This window comes from Taurulus bubalis, assembly GCF_910589615.1.
Source record: "Taurulus bubalis genome assembly, chromosome: 5".
In the NCBI taxonomy this organism is placed as follows: Eukaryota; Metazoa; Chordata; class Actinopteri; order Perciformes; family Cottidae; genus Taurulus; species Taurulus bubalis.
The window spans coordinates 24,116,728-24,133,221 of NC_136593.1; the positions used below are offsets into that span (position 1 = coordinate 24,116,728).

The 16,494-nt window shown below is 40.7% G+C and overlaps 1 protein-coding gene across 1 annotated transcript in view; it reads right to left on the reverse strand.

Annotated features, from left to right (window-relative positions):
* Nucleotides 1-3,392: 3,392 nt before the first annotated feature.
* The window catches only part of cntn2 (contactin 2), a gene marked incomplete at both ends in the record, with an annotated part of 33,571 nt that continues 20,469 nt past the window's right edge, over nucleotides 3,393-16,494 (reverse strand). The window contains 10 exons of the mRNA XM_079218390.1: nucleotides 3,393-3,502; nucleotides 4,827-4,995; nucleotides 8,349-8,461; nucleotides 8,969-9,155; nucleotides 10,618-10,733; nucleotides 12,195-12,429; nucleotides 13,354-13,424; nucleotides 14,116-14,265; nucleotides 14,500-14,658; nucleotides 16,139-16,259. Of these exons, the coding sequence (XP_079074516.1) occupies nucleotides 3,393-3,502; nucleotides 4,827-4,995; nucleotides 8,349-8,461; nucleotides 8,969-9,155; nucleotides 10,618-10,733; nucleotides 12,195-12,429; nucleotides 13,354-13,424; nucleotides 14,116-14,265; nucleotides 14,500-14,658; nucleotides 16,139-16,259 (1,431 nt within the window). The remainder of the gene's footprint in view (nucleotides 3,503-4,826; nucleotides 4,996-8,348; nucleotides 8,462-8,968; nucleotides 9,156-10,617; nucleotides 10,734-12,194; nucleotides 12,430-13,353; nucleotides 13,425-14,115; nucleotides 14,266-14,499; nucleotides 14,659-16,138; nucleotides 16,260-16,494) is intronic.

Here is a 16,494-nt window from a genome sequence, read left to right on the forward strand (position 1 = left end):
TTTTCAATGAATACTAAAGTCATTGAGAAAACACTTCTTACAGAATAAAAACACAAAAAAACAGGACATTATTCAATTATTCTGAAAGCACCTCCACCTTCTGGGTAATGCAGAGATGAAGCAGGTGTGAGACTCAGAGTGATGGTGATATAAATCCAGGTCTAGACCAATTTAGTTTTTAAAGGCTGACGCCAATAATTTGGCACTATAGCTGACAGCAAATACAAAATCTGTTGTGTTGAAATGATTGTTGGCCTAGAGGTGAGATCGGTCAACCCCAAATATAAGTACACTCGTATATTGGTCTTACCTAAATTTAAACTTCAGTTCAAGATCATGAAACTAATATTAATAATGACAGCTAATAGTTTACAACGTGTTGTTCTAGTTGTACGTGTTTGACATGTGCTTGACAATATTCATCGAAAAAGATATTTCCTAATATATTGTTTTTTCTCTTACCAAAACTATTGTAAATTAAATTATATGGTAAGAGCAAAAGTATAAAGCATGTGATGAAAAGTTACATTTTCCTGATAAAATAGAAAACATCAATCAAGTAGTCATTCTTAGTTCATGAAGGCATAACATGTAAAACTAAAGTAACACAAAAAGGTTTTGGTTGTCCAGACCATTGACATATTAAAGCTGGTGAGTGAATTTGGATCACCTATTTAGAGTTCCTTCCAATTTAACTCACAAGCTTGATAACCATGTATTTAGTCTTCAGGATAAATCCTGGGCTTTCTACTGTGATTCACCAACTCCTGATGCTTTGGATTTGGAGCAGTTGACCTAAAACACGTACTTTTCCAGAGCTTTCAACCCTCCTCATTTGATAGAGTATGACCAAACTAAGGAAAACCCTAAGGACAATTAAGAGTAGCGCTTGAAAGCTAGTAAGTGAACCTTGAGTTAAATCTTTAAAGGCGCATTCACACCAGCTGCGGTGGATCTTGTTGAACCAAACCCTGGAGCATTCGTCCCCTTGGTGCGGTTCGTTTGGGTTGGTGTGAACGCCGTAATCGAACACTGCTACGGACCACCAACTGCTCTCTGATCCCCCTTGAAGGGCTGGTCTTGGATCGCTGTCAATTTAACACTAGAGCGGTTCAATTCTGGGGACATTTGCAAGCTAACTAGCTTAGATAGCAAGCCGCTAAAATGGTAAAAGGTAAGAACTTTGCATCATCCACAGTGTCGGAAACTATATCACACGTTTTGAGGCAACTGTTGAGTCATACGCGTCAATAAAAGTCAACTATATGACCAATAAGGTTGTTTTTTTTTACAATTTCTGGACCGTTTAAGTTTAGAGCATTGGTCTGCTTCTGGAACCGGACCTCCAGATGTGAACCTGCCTGTTTCCAGATTGAAACAGTCATTCTGTACGTTTTTAAGATTTGAGATATACTAGGATAATGGAAACTAAAACATGGTTATTATAGAACAATAAGTGATAACTGAATTAAAAGGTAAACCCCAACTCTATATTTCAGTTGTTACTGACTCCAAAGCATCAGTTGCCCTTTAACTTTTTGAGTATCACACTGTTGACAGCAAACAGGTCTGAAGCAAATCAACCAAAAATACTGAGGCAACAACAAAAGAGAAAAATTGTAAAATTGTGTCAATCTTTGAAATGCTGACCAGACCTGACCTGGACAGGATAACTATGCAAGAATGAGTGACAGACTGAATGTGCATACTGGAGGTCACATTCTTCCGATAAACTGTAGTAAACTAGACATGTTACATAAGAGCTGATAGATGCTGACAGGATTACAATGAGAATGATATATGACACTGTTAACTATTCTCTGATAACTTTGGCGACCAACTCTTTCAACTTCAGCAGTCCATTTAATATTACCCTACCAACATAAAAGCAGCTGCAATAAACCTAATTAACACTGAACAGAAGCGTTTGTACATCGTTGTCGGAATTATTCAAACAATGCAGGCACAACAAAATATAAGCGAAGAATTAAATACTCCCTTCATTCATCCAATTTGACAACCCCCAAAATGAGACATAAAAAATATAAAATGTAAACATTCATTTGGACCGCTGACGTTTTCCTGTAGCTTGCCATAATTACAGCTGAGACAAAAACACAAACAAGCATAAAGACATTAGCAGGAGCTGAAAATCAATGCAAAAGTTCTTCAGTGTTCCATTGAGTGACTGATTCTGTGTTCACTGTGAGCAACAAGACGTAACAAGTGCAATAACGGGATGCTTCATGTTAACGTGTACATGATGAGCTGTATTATGAAATTCCATGTCTTTCACAGTTTGGGGAACAGTGACTTTACAATTGACCCCTCGTTAAGCACCGCCCCCTGCTGCTACTCCGCCAAGCTATCTGAGCCACCCATGGAGCCCACACTGTCACTAACTGCACTCCCTGAGGAAGTATTTATTTATGTTTGTAAAAACCTAAAGGGATGTTTAGAGTTTGAAGGATATATCCAAGCGCCTACAGATCACAGTGTAAAAGTGAACCAACACAGAAGACAGAAGACAATGACATGAAGGACCAACAGTGTTCCTGTAAAGACGAGTAGGTCTTTACTCACTGCTACAATCATTAAAAAGCTAAAGCAGCATGTGTATATATTCAGCATACCTTCATAGCATAGCATAGCATAGACGTGCTAATGCTAGTTAATGATGCGCAAATGAAATCTTCTTATTTTAGCTCCATGGGTTTTATAAACATACCATTGCTGAGAGTGTGTGGAGCAGAGACAGATACATGTAAGAGCTGGCTAAAGATGCGCTATTATTTACCAGTCTGATTTTGAGGGGCGGGACTTAGCGTAGGGTCAATTATGACAGCATTTACCAAGAGGTGAAAAATGCACGAAGAGCTTAATATGTAGATGCTGACTTTTACTGCTCTTTAAACCACCCACGACCGTTCAGAAAACAAGACACTTATCAGTCAAGTTGCTCTCAGCGTGGACAGAACAGACTGTATGTACATAAGTTATACACATAACATTGATTCTATGAATAATTTACACCCGAAGTATTGACAGCTACAGTTTGGAGGACGCGTATGAGACGCGTCAGCCACACATGTGATGGTCCCGATAAGGCATGGTTTTACTGACACTGGTACATAAATACACAACAGACAGGGATTCCCTGCTCTCCCAACCCTTTCAATCCATCCAGACTTAAAAAAAAGACCCTCTTTGTGTTTATTATTTAAAAAACTGAAAACTGAAACCCCTCCTTCCTCACCCACCCGTCCAATCCCTGCAGTGCTACAACCTTCCCCCGACCACCTGAACCCACCCAAACCCCAAACACAGGCTGAGACACAGGACAGCTTTAGTTTCAAGCCATTCAAAGCAAAAAGTCCACAGATTGGCTGAGATCACAGGCCGGCCAATGAAACCAGAGGGAGTAGAAGCAAGCCGGTGAGGAGGTGGAGAGTTTGACTGGACAGAGTGGAGGAGGCCTCGTTCTGCACCATCATACCAGTTCCTGTGTGAGAGACAGTATGAAACAAGTCAATTTAACAAGATGTAGAGTTGCTGAATGCAATGGAACATTAACATTCCCAGTATTTCATACTCTTAATCAGTCAACTAACAGACTTAAATGTGTCCCAGTTAATAGGGCTGGTGCTTGAACCTCAATATATTGTCATTATAAAAAAGAAAGTAAGGTAAAGTAAGTAAAAAGCCTCCTTTGTCCTCTTGACCTTTCCTTTATAACCAAAGCACATGGAATGTCTGACCCATAATAAACTCTCACTGTCCCATGTTTGTTTTAGATACTGCTGACATATTTATGACCAAAATAACAGATATCCTAATGTTCCTATCTCTGATAGTTATCTCTGAGATAACACGGCCTTGGAAGTCCCTGAGGAGGACTTACTTCCATTAGAGCACCGCCGATAACCTGTGATTAAAAGTCTTATTAGCTGTCATTACATTATGGAGTCATGACAACACTCAACAATATCTCAACATAAAACCCAAACATGTCCGATTTTTACATTCCAATGTGCAGATTAAACAGACTGAAAGACATGTAATTATTGTTCTCCTTATGTACTGTGGGACCATAACATGTGTTGAACACCTCGTCATTCCTGCTGTATTTCTATGTATTTGTATAACACTATTATTTGGTGATTTTAATGAACATTTAAACAATCACAACACACTAATATCTGAAGAACATCCACAAGAAATGTCCTCCATATGATACCGTCACGTCAGCTATTAAATACTAAATGGAATGTACTTTTCTAGTCTTCTGACCTCAAAATACTTTAACACAAACATCATCATTCACCCATTCACACACTGATGGGAGGGGCTACCATGCAAGCTGCCACCTGCCCATCAGGACTATCTAACATTCATGCAACATTCATACACAGCACGAGTCATTTGGGGTTAAGTGTCTTGCCCAAGGACACATCGACGTGGACTAGTGGAGACGGGGATCGAACCGCCGATCCTCTGATTGAAAGACCCCCCTGCTCTACCACTGAACCACAGTCGCCCCTATAGATATTAAACATACGGTTTGTGTTTGTGCCAAATTAGAACTTGTCTCAGCTACTAGTGACACGTACAACCACAGGAGAGAAGATATAGGCCACCACAGCCCGAGAAGGGAAGGAGTGCTGTCGGGCTGTTGTGGGTACAGACACAGTTATTTCTGTCAGTGTTTCTGTGAGTCCTCCAAAATCTCTTCATTTGATCATTAATGCCAATTTCACGCTGCTCATTACTCCATAACATCCCTGTCCCTTAGAGAAAGCGTCGGCAGGTGCTTCTCAGTTCCTCACCTGAGTCCCGGGACACGATGATCTCGTGTGCTGGCCCGTCCCCGCCTTCCCCCCAGGACCGGATCTCCAACACCACGTAGCCGCTGTCTTTTGGCAGCGGCAGATTCATGGATGTCTTGGCCTTGTCCAGAAGCTTCAGTGAGGTCTGGCCCTCGTGTTTGTACAGAACCTGAGAACGCAGCAGGTCGAGAGTTTAGTTCAGACCTCAACGCTACAACATAAAATCATTTTTACACTTTTCATCAGTTCAGAATTCACAATGTTGCTGACAGTGGGTTTTGGGGGGATTATTAGATGTCATTGCATTATGGAGTCATAACAACACTCATCAATATTTCAATATAAAACCACAAAATGTCCGATTTTTACATTCCAATGTGCAGATTAAACAGACTGAAATAAATGTAATTCTTGTTCTTTTGTTCCTTATTTCCAAATTATAAAATTACATTTATAAATGTATAAATCTATGCAAAACTGATCAACCTGTATGCACAGATTGCTAGAGCGTGCATGTTTTACCCCCCCCCCCCCCCGTCCCACTCTCTGTTATCACCTATACTGTGTTTTAATAAGCCAAATATTGTTGATCTCATTGACATGTTTTTCCTTTTATGGTATCAGATACAAAGGAATACAATCTGACGGTGGCCCATAAATACTGTGTTGACCAGCAGTCATTAACAAGCTGCCGGGCTGCAGATAAAATCATACTTTTATGATCACGATATTGTAACATTGTTTTTTTGTGTGATTCGTGCACTGCAACTATAAGTGTTTGAGTTAGAATCAAAGGACATTAGCTAACGTGTTTGGGTTGTGTATTGTCATTAAAGTTCCGCTACAGTTCAGTCTTGCTTGTAAACAACCGTAACGTGGTGAAACATGCCGTCACCCCCCGGTCTGGTTCAGTTCACGCTGTCACTCGTTAACGTTAAACCGGCACACCGGAGGATCTGGCTGCAGGTTGTTGTTGTTTTTTACTCAAAGTAGAATCAAATCACGGAGTTGGGCTTAGCCAACAACGTGATGTCGTGGTCATAAGAGGCCCAGATATTGATCAGATAATGTGAATGAAATTAATGCTTTTTTGATTTTTCTATCCGATTCATCGATTAATCGAAAAATAATCGTTAGTTGCAGCCCTAGATTTAATGTTAGTTGTTAGTTGACCTAAACATGTTGGTGCTTATATTTTTCAGGTTGCTGTAGTTTTTTTTTTTGTACAAAGAAGTGCAGTAGACATATTCTGAGAATAGTATATTTTAACACTGTATCTGTCAATAGCTCAAATGAACTAAATTGTTTTTTACCTTTTAATAAAAAAATTAAATGTGTCATTTAGTGTTAGTATGACGAATGAGTATTTTTCTAACCCCCTTTATAGCCATTTCTATGGGGACTCGGATGACGATAGTGAGGAAAATCCTCAAAAAAAAAAGATCCAGAGGTCAAACGACGAGCAGCACTGTTGCCCCTCCTCCCCCTCTTCCACAGACACCATCACCAGCAGGACAGCAAACACCTACAAGCCAGGGGTACAGCCCAACTTGGCAGGGGGAAGCTGTGCATCAGACACCGTTGCCTGCTGTGGTGACCAATAACAGCTATGGGATTCAAATTAAACATTTTAATCATTTCACTTAAGACGTTAACAATTGTTAATTGTATACCACGTATATTACAATACACACTGCCACATTGAATCCAAGCGAATATGATTATTAGGATTGCATTACTGGAATTGTATAAAACTTGATGTTTCCATATTTTAAGTGAAATCGGTCGTAAATTATTTTTTAACCTTATTCTAATGTTTTTTAACAGCTGCTCAAGTTCATATGATGAGCTTATCATGACATGAAGCAGCAGCTTGACCAATTGATGGTCAAAGTTGACAATCTCACCAGTAAGCAACACTCAACTGGCCAAGAAGTCGAAGTGACTGGAGACCCGGTTCGTTTACCTCAGTGGAGGAAGTGGACCTTTTCAAAGATCCCTCCAACTTTCAGCTAAAGAAGAGTGTGGTGAGTTTTTTGTTTTAAGCATCTCAAGCAAATCTGATTAAAATGTATCTTTTATTTGAACTATTGTTGTCATTAACACTTTCGCTTTCGAAAACATTCTGTAAAGTATCAGATATTAATAGCACTTTTTTGATCCATTTTAGATTTCCTCCCTGGCAACCATTGGACATGATACAAAACGGTGACATGGAACATCCTCGCCGCATGTTCAGCGACGGCGTTGGGAAGACCATCAATTGGAAAGGGGTGAATGGGAAAAAGTCCTTCAGCCAGATGGTGTCAAAGACTCCGGCGTGCTGGAAATATCCCCCCACTGAACAAACCTAATGTGTATGTGCAGTCAGGTTGAATATTTTCAGAATGAAAGATATGCACATTTTGGGCTGAAAATTAATCGTGTGAAGTTTAAACTAAACCCCATATTATTTTCCGCTAATTCTTGCTGCTCTTCGAGTTGCAGACGCCAATCTTGTTTTTTTTTCACTGTTGTGAATGGAATAATAATCTTCAACCAGTTACACAGAGACTTGTTGGTTCTCCAATAGCGATTGCTGTTAACCACGTCCACTGGGTTCTATTAAGTTCTGTTAGGTTAGTTATATTAAAAAGGTACAAATTGTTCTATAAGGGTAATAACTGTACATAAAACCGTTCAAGAACTAGTTGTCTCATAATCATTATTAGTTGATAACTGTACACGTCGAAAAATAATTGTTTGTCCTTTAATAAAAAACTGTTTTTGATATCATTTATGGTTGCATTTTTTTTTTCCATTGATGCATTTTAAATATATGTTGGTTAGCTTTGAGATTTTTCTGTAGTTATTTTGAGTAATGGAGGATCCGGGCCAAATGAGCCGCTTTATGAACTGGTCCAAATTGAATTTGGCCGGATATGGTCTGAATCTTTGACCGGGAGCCGTTCCGGATACGGGCCGGATCTTTGACCCGTAGATGATACCTCCTGGGCGGATCCGGAACGGAGTCAGTTTGCTATCTGGGTTTCTATCACTAAGTCGTCTGGGACCATGATGGATATTAGAGAGAATGGAGCTTTAAGATACTTTAGCATTGGCTTCCACTTTCAGACCCAAAGGTTGTCCCTTGATCTCAACAATTTTCTTTACTAATTCCTGTGTAATGAGTGTTTTTACATAGCTGAGGCAGAGTCATAATATAACTAATGTGTAAACATTCAAGGTGTGGAGTTTTGCCAGTCTTGCTTGATACTATCTTTCAGAGTTTTACCAAGTGAAGCTGTAAGACCTGAATATTTTAGCACAGTAGCCTCATATCACGTTTCAAGGACGTCATGTCTCTCAAGTCTTCATTTTTGTCACTAGAGTCCGAGTAGAGTTTACGTGGCATTGCCTGAAGTCAACACTTTAGTAAGCTACTACCTGGGAGAACCCTTTTAGAGAATCATGTCTTTCATGTGCCACATTACATGCAGACAAACACACACATGCACACATGTTTAGTCAGACAGCACTCACTTTGTAGCCCAGTACTGCGGACTCGTTGTGCATGGCCTTCACGTGATCCCACCTCACCGTTACCGATGAGCCGTCAGCCTTCCATGACACGTTGCCCGGACGCCGATTGGGGGCTGTTGTGGAAACACACACACGTTGAAAATTGATAGGAAAAGAAAGAACGTTTGTGCTACCGAGCTGCTTGCTCTGTAGAGCTGAGTAAACTCCACCACATGCGGTTACTTCTCTGTGCTCCAGGAGCCTTTTTACAAAGTGCGGTTCCTTTGGTCCTAACAGATGCTGATCAGCAGATGGATTTAACAGTGGAAGAACTTTAGGATTTGAGCTGAAAACACATGTTCAGTCGTGAAATCCAGATGAAGACCGAGCCAGTTTTAAAGCCTTCTCTGTATGGTTTGATTGAGATTGAAACCACCCTCACTAAAGTGACGGCAGCCAGATATGAGCACTTCCTGTTGGATACTTGTGATGTTGCTGGAGGCTGATTTCAAACTACAAGCAACCCATTTTAATATTCTTAAATAAGTTTTTTTCTGTGAATCTGTCCCTCATTGTGACCCCATAGCTTGTAGTTTGCACACATGTGACTCTGTATGCTTGTGTGAGTGCTGCAGCCGTACGTGGTTTCCTGGTGGTGACGGTGGTGCGTGGCGATGGCGGCCCCGTGCCGGCGCTGTTGTACGCCAGAACCGCGACGTGGTACCGAGTGCTGGGTCTCAGTCCGGACACTCTGGCTGTCGCCTCCAGTCCCGCTGTCCGCACTCGGTCTGCTGCCGCTTCGCGCTCGTGCTGCCGCCAGTATCGGATCTGAGGACACATGAAAACACATTTACACACATCATCCGAAACACTTGGTTTTAAAATGATGCTTCCTGCTGTCACAGCAGCAGATGCACTAAACATGTCATGTTTGTCTATTTGCATTCAGTGTTTAATGCGTCTAATGAAGTCATCCATCTTCGACAACAAGAGAAAATGAAACTGATCATCTCAACTTGACATGCTGACGTCAGCCATTCCCAACACTATTATGTGATACATTAGTTATGATCCCGGCCATTAAGATAATCAGAGTTTATAGAGTGAGCTTGAACGATCGCAGCTTGTGGGGCTGAGACCAGCTAATAAAATGATAAGAACTTTAACAGCAGGTCAGAGGGCTGCGTATGAATGAACTGGTTCTATACCAGCTCAGCCATGGCCACGAGAGCAAAGTTTGAAGCTTGTTTTTTCTTTTGCCACCTCAAAGAAAAACACTGTAGCTGTAGATTAAGAAATAAACTCTGTTGAAAAACAGACACAGGGACAAAGAACCACGATTCACAACTGTAAAGGAAAAGCATGACGTGGAGAAAAACGTTTATCTTTCTCATGTACTACTGTCAGGATTATAGTGACAGTCTGAGCAAACATGATCAAACATGTTACTTTTATTAAAGTTACCTTTAACCTAAGTATGTGGTTTACCAGTATGATCAAATTTATGATATTTCCTAAAGTCTTTTCGCGTCTTTTTTTAGCTTTGATAATGCATGTTGTAGATATTGGACAACATGGATATAACATAGAGAAACGTACTGTGATGTTGTTTCTCTCTTTCCCGCCTTATCTTTATGTATGTGGCATTATCACGTTTATAATTCTTTCCTGATTTATTTTCTGTGATTCATTTGCTCAGTGGGTTTACACTGGCTTTGTACGTGTATTTGTTCGATACAGGTCATGAGACAATAGACATTTTAAAGGACTAGATGGACTGAGACTTCAAAGTGATACTTTCATTCTTTCTGGGATTATTAAGTTAAGTAAAACTTCCCACTGATAACATATGAGCTGTATTTTATTACCACAGGTCAATGTTCTGTACCCCTTTTGTGTTTCCCCTCCAACAAAAACTACTACAATAAAAATGTGAAGGCCAGGATGCATTCAAGTAGTGAACATGTCCCTGATAATCAGGTATAGCAACATGTGAATTTAAACTTTATCTTGTATTCTATTAGTCACATGAGATTTTATTTATTTTCTTACCCTGCGGTGAGGTTTAGTAAGATGCTGTTGAGGGAGGCCATGCTGATTGAGCCGGACTATATTTAGCAAATGTAACAGCATGTCCTACATTCCTCTGTACTGTAAAACAAACCGGTCTGTTCATGAGTTCATCAGGTCATTTTTTAGCCAACCACATTTCCTTATCCCCTCTCTAGCAGTCGGGTGCAGTCTGCTGTGCCTGACGGACATCCACATGTGTATCCATGCAGCTCATCACCTCATATCCTCTGAGGATGCCGTTGGCGCTGAGCTGCTGGACGGGCTCCCATGACACCTGGATCTCAAAGGCTGTCAGCGCCGTGGCGTTGATGTTCGACGGTCCCACTGTTGGCTCTGTGAGGAGTCGGCGAGAGGTCAGGAGGTCAGTGGGTGCAGCGCACTTCATGATGTACAAACAGGGAAGCAGTGAATTCACAAGTGAGCTGACTGGGGTCCATCTACTACAGGCTGCCCTCTAGTGGTTGCTGACCATACTGCAGCTGCCTCTGTCGTAAACCTTTCTTTACATGTTGCAAGTTTTCCCCTCACTGCTGATGAGTTTTATTTCATGCATGTGTCTCCATCTGTTACTCCACTTACAATAATCTATCTCTGAAATAAAACTTGGTTTATTAAATTACCAATCTTAACTGTCTGTCCGGAAGATACAGTAGGTAAAACACCTAAGAATAATATGGTGATGTGAGAAAAAGGTTGGGCAATATCGCCATGATAACGCTGGGTTGTGCTTATTTCGGGATCTTGTAATTAGACTTCCTCTTATTCTGTTTATCTTCAATTAAGATGTGCTTTAAGAGCTCATGGAGGGAACTCTCCTCCTGCCAGTAGATTATATGAAGCCCGCCTCGCAGTGTCTCTGTGGTCTACAACGAGTTTATGGAAAGACTTGCCAAGTCTCCTTCAGTTATATAATTATCATTATTATTATCATCATCATAGTAACATGATTCAGCGAGGAGCCAGATCAGCATTTTATGTGTTCTGATCATAATATAACAGCTATAAATATGGCACAACTACTCTTCATAATTAATTATGAAGTCATCCATAGGACACACTGTACGCGACAAATTACAAGAGATTCCAGATGAAGCTGCAACCCAGCGACAGATGTCTACCTCGTCTCTGTCTCCTGAGATAGATCTGCTCTTAGTCTGAAGTCGATACAACTGAGTGTTATTTGCTGGATTTATGGTGGCTAAAATCCAGAATTACACTTGGTGTATCATCTCTCTGAACGATCTACAGAACACAGTAAACCCTGAATGGCCTGGCATTCCTTCACCTCCTGGGCACTGCCGAGCTGCCCTTGAGCAAGACAAGAAGAATAATGCACACGTGATCTGCTATATTAATAAGCTTCCTGTTTACAGGTCTCCTCACATGTCGTTATAGTGATATTGTCTGTTGTCCTTCAGTTTGGATTACATGTTTTCTTGGTTTAATTAAAAATGAAAACTGCGAGGTTGTAATGCAAAAATATTTGAATTATTTTATATTATTTATTTATTTCAAAAGTCGGCATAAAAGTACATTTACAAAAGACAGGTTGGCTGCCAGGATGCCACATCTGTGGAGAATAGTTTATTTCGTGAATTCTGTTTTTCTTTGCAGCAGACTCAATGTTCTCCTTTATTTGCCATATATAACTTTACCTTTTGTTGTAAAATACGCTGAAAAGGCAAATATTCATTACAATAATGTAAACGTTATCATGATAATGAGCATAATAACTGCTTCGTAACACAACCTTGACTGGAGGTGTAGCAGAAGGAACCTGCTGGTTAAACTCACCCTCCTCTGCAGAGAAGACCCCGGCGATCTGGCTGAACGGACCTTCTCCTCGGCGGTTGTAAGCTTTGATCTTCACCTCGAAGGGGCTGTACGGCGTCAGGCTGTTGTTGTAGTAAACATATCGGGACGACTCCACTTGAGGGATACGCGCCACCATCCAAGATTGTGTGTCCTTCTTCCTGAATTCCAGGACGTAGCCAAAGCCATCACCATTCTGGTACTCTCTGGCCATGGGCTGCAAGTTTAAGGAGAGAATTAAGTTGTGGCTCTCTAGACAGACAAATGGGCCCCATCCCAATGTTCCAACAGACATCTGACACAACTTCCCAGTGTGTATTTGTGTGTGTGTGTGTGTGTGTGTGTGTGTGTGTGTGTGTGAGAACTCTTAGGGCTGTCCCACTGCGACATCAGCAAGCAAATGAGGTCTCTAAAGATAGGTTCACACTCTTAAAACTATAGTCACTGATTCCTTATACTGGCCGTCAGGAGAACACTTCCAACAGTAATGCACAACCAAGAATGATTGGGGATCAAATCCACAAGTATTATTATGTGGATACAATTATTTGAGCAAGTGGAGTAAAGCAAATCATGAATATCTTTCAAAGTAAGACTTTTTTGTCCAAAATCCCCTCTTTGTCTTCCTTTCCTTCCACCGCACCTCAGCAAGAAAACGTTGACTGGATTTTGTAACCCGACAATATCCACTAGATTAGACTCATTTAGACTGCAGAAGCCTAATGATGTTATTTATGTTACTGTGGATTTTGTCCCCCATCACTCACATTTCCATTCTTTAGGAAAAGTTCCAATAATGGCCCGAACATAACAGGACGATGAAGAATGATTAAAGCAAGCAAAGACGTTCTCACACTGTATGGGCCTGTGTGTGAATGTGGTTTTAAGATCGACTTAGACACATGTGAACCTGTCCTTTAAGTCCTTATTCCTGCAGGTATAATAAGGAACAGAAGTTGTATATAAAAGAGTGGTTTAAGGGAACTACAGTTTTTTAACATTATAAAGGGAAATGTGTGAAAAAAAACAACTGTGCAGGGGTAGCAGCTTATGTATGACACTTATAACTAAAGAGAGGCCCACAGACTTGACAGTGTACTATGTACACTCACACACTAACTACTCTCAGTCCTCTACTCACCGTCCAGGTCACAATGAGTTCGTTGTGGTCTCCTCCTCCTCCTCCAAGACCACTGGGGGCCACAGTAGGAGCTGAGGGCCAAATATACAGACACAAGATGATATACATGATATAATCTAGTGTGGATCAGTGGAGAGTAGCATGGAGCAACATTATTCTTTCAGTTCCCTCACCCACATACTGAATCATTCTCTAATGTGAACAATCAGTTTTCATCTTACGTTATTTGTTTACGTGGATGCATTAAAAGAATGGTCGTCACAACATTTCAGTGCACAGCCTGGCGGTGACAGAAGAGTCTCGCAGGCTCCACAAGTTGTTGCAGTGCTTGGTCGTGTGCCTCAGAATGTTTGTAACTTGGCAATCACGTGAAAAGCACTATTTATATGATGATACTAAGAAGGCCAATTCGCTTTTAAATGCTTTAGAATCATAACTACAATTCCTCCTCGTCATTGTGGAGGTTGGTTTATGGCTTTTTGCTGGTTACACCTACAGTCTATGTTCAAATTCATAGGTTACGTTCATTGTCTTTTTGATTCTTCACTGTTCATTTTGTTTGTTCACCCTCTGGCGTTTCGAAGAATAATGCAGCTCACAGCGGCCTACGTTCATGCTCGGAGCCAAGCGTGAGTATAAACTAATAACTTTAGCCCATGGCTAACAGCTTATATAGCCCGGGGCTAACAGCTCCTTTAGCCCGGGGCTAGGTGTAGTATGAAAAGCCTGAAGGACTACTGGATGCGACCTGTGGCCTCTCACCTGCTTGCTGTGTGCGGATGGTGTGAGAGGGCATGCTGGGCTCGCCGCTGCCCAGGATGTTGCTGGCGATGACCTGGAATTCATAATCCATCCAGGACATCAGTCCCATCACACGAACCGACTCCGCATTCCCCTCGATGTTTACCGGGTCTGGTGCACAGTTATTCACACGGAAAGATATGTGAAGCATCACTATTCAATAATCAGTCTCAATGTATGTTTTTTTTTTCTGGATCAATTTCCTGACCAAATTTTGAACACAATGACAAAATGTGCAGAAATGAATTGCCACAGTTTCTAAGTACTTATTTAGCCCACACACACACACACACACACACACACACACACACACACACACGCACACACACACACACACACACGCACCTGTCCTCATCTTCTTCCACTCTGATGAGAGCGATGACCGGCCCATGATGATGTATTTGCCGATGGGACTGTGGTTATCGTAGCCACGACTCCACCGGAGCTCCACCGATGCGTCGGCCACGTTCTTCACTAGTAAACCTCCAGGAGGGCCTGGGGGGCCTGGACACAAAATGCAAAGATTGTATTGATTCAATGAGTAAACTAAATGATTCATATCTCAAAACTGGAGTAACAGGAGTTTGATCAGTACTTCATGAGTTAGATGTGCACATGATTCACAGTTAGCAGTGAGCACACTGACAACAGCAGGAACTGTGGTACAATATACATCTATATACTGTAGTAACACACACACACACACACACATATATATATATATATATATATATATATATATATATATATATATATATATATATATATATATATATATATATAATAACACATATACAATATATATATATATATATATATATATATATATATATATATATATATATATATATATATACACTGTAGATCAACACATCTATATCCTTCAACACATATACTATATACTGTATTTCAACACATCTATATACTTCAACACATCTACATACTGTAGTAACCCATCTAGTAACACATCTAGTAACACATCTATACACTGTAGTACAACACAGTACTTCATGCAAGAACAACTGTGACAAACTGGTATTTCTTCATTTAGTGGAACTGTTTTGAACAATTTGATAGAAATGTAATTGTTCATGGTCAAAACAGAAGACTGCTAACATTTATTACCGATCGCTGCAATATATATTATATAAAATAATCCAATTCTGAACCAGAGTTTGCCATTAATGAAGCCAAACGTTAACATGTCTGTGTTTTCTTTCTGCTGATGTTATCAGACAGACTTCCACACAGCGCTCTCCCTGAAATCGATGACAGGCTTTCACACTCACTTATCTTTATATTCGTTATCTCTGTGTTTTGCAGGACTGTACGACTGTATTTGATGTTCATTTATTTGGCTGCGTTGCGTTGTATTCTGAGGAGAATTACTGTACGCAAGTCATAACCCCGAGAACACAATTTTACACTTTTTGACAAGCCTACAAATCTTCCCATCGCAGGTTGTTTTTTTAAAGCAAGCCAAGAAGCTATAATGCGTGGAAGGGGTTTGAGTCTAGAAGTCTATCAGTCTGACTATTATTTCACATGCAGTAGTTTATCCTACTAACATCCTGTTTGTTCGATGATAATGCCAATTTGTGAAGAACAAATCTGTGTAGAAATCAGCAGGAGGAGAGCTAACGGAGGTTCCATTGAGTTCCATTATGATGTGTTCAAGCGCTATTCAGTAAAAATTAGTATTGGGTGAAGGTACATTGTAAAATGTAGGTTTTGACGAGAAACTGACAAGATATTTTCACAGCAATATAAAAGAGACGTGAGACGTGAGAAGAGAAGAGAAGACTAAAACCAAATACTGATTGTAAGCGACACAAACTGGTCAAATCTTTCATTATGGAACTTTTTCCAAAAGACTATAATACAAAAACGATCATTATGGTACATCTGGCCACCGTTTCTTCGTCTCAAAGGTTTTCCTTTCCCCTTGAATAGTAAATGCAGTGGTCTTGAGGACGTATCTTACCTCGGACCACGAGCTTGGCTGAAGCTGAAGCGCTGTCCACCACAGTCTGAGCCGTGCACGCATACATCCCTGCTTGACTCAGCTTAGCGCTCAAGGTCAACAGGTCACCAATGTTTTCCTTCTGAAAGAGCAGAGACAGAACAAATGAGTTCAACATTGTGGTCATCAGGAGTGTAGCAGACAGACAATACAGTGAAGAAGATCTGCATGCTGCAGAGGAACTGACTATAGCCAGCTGAGGTGAAGATTACAGGAGCTCATTTTCAGCTAGACCCATCACTAGCTAACGGCAGCGTCTTATCACATCAACATTCATTAAACATGGAGACATAAAGAGCAGGGACATGAAATGGATA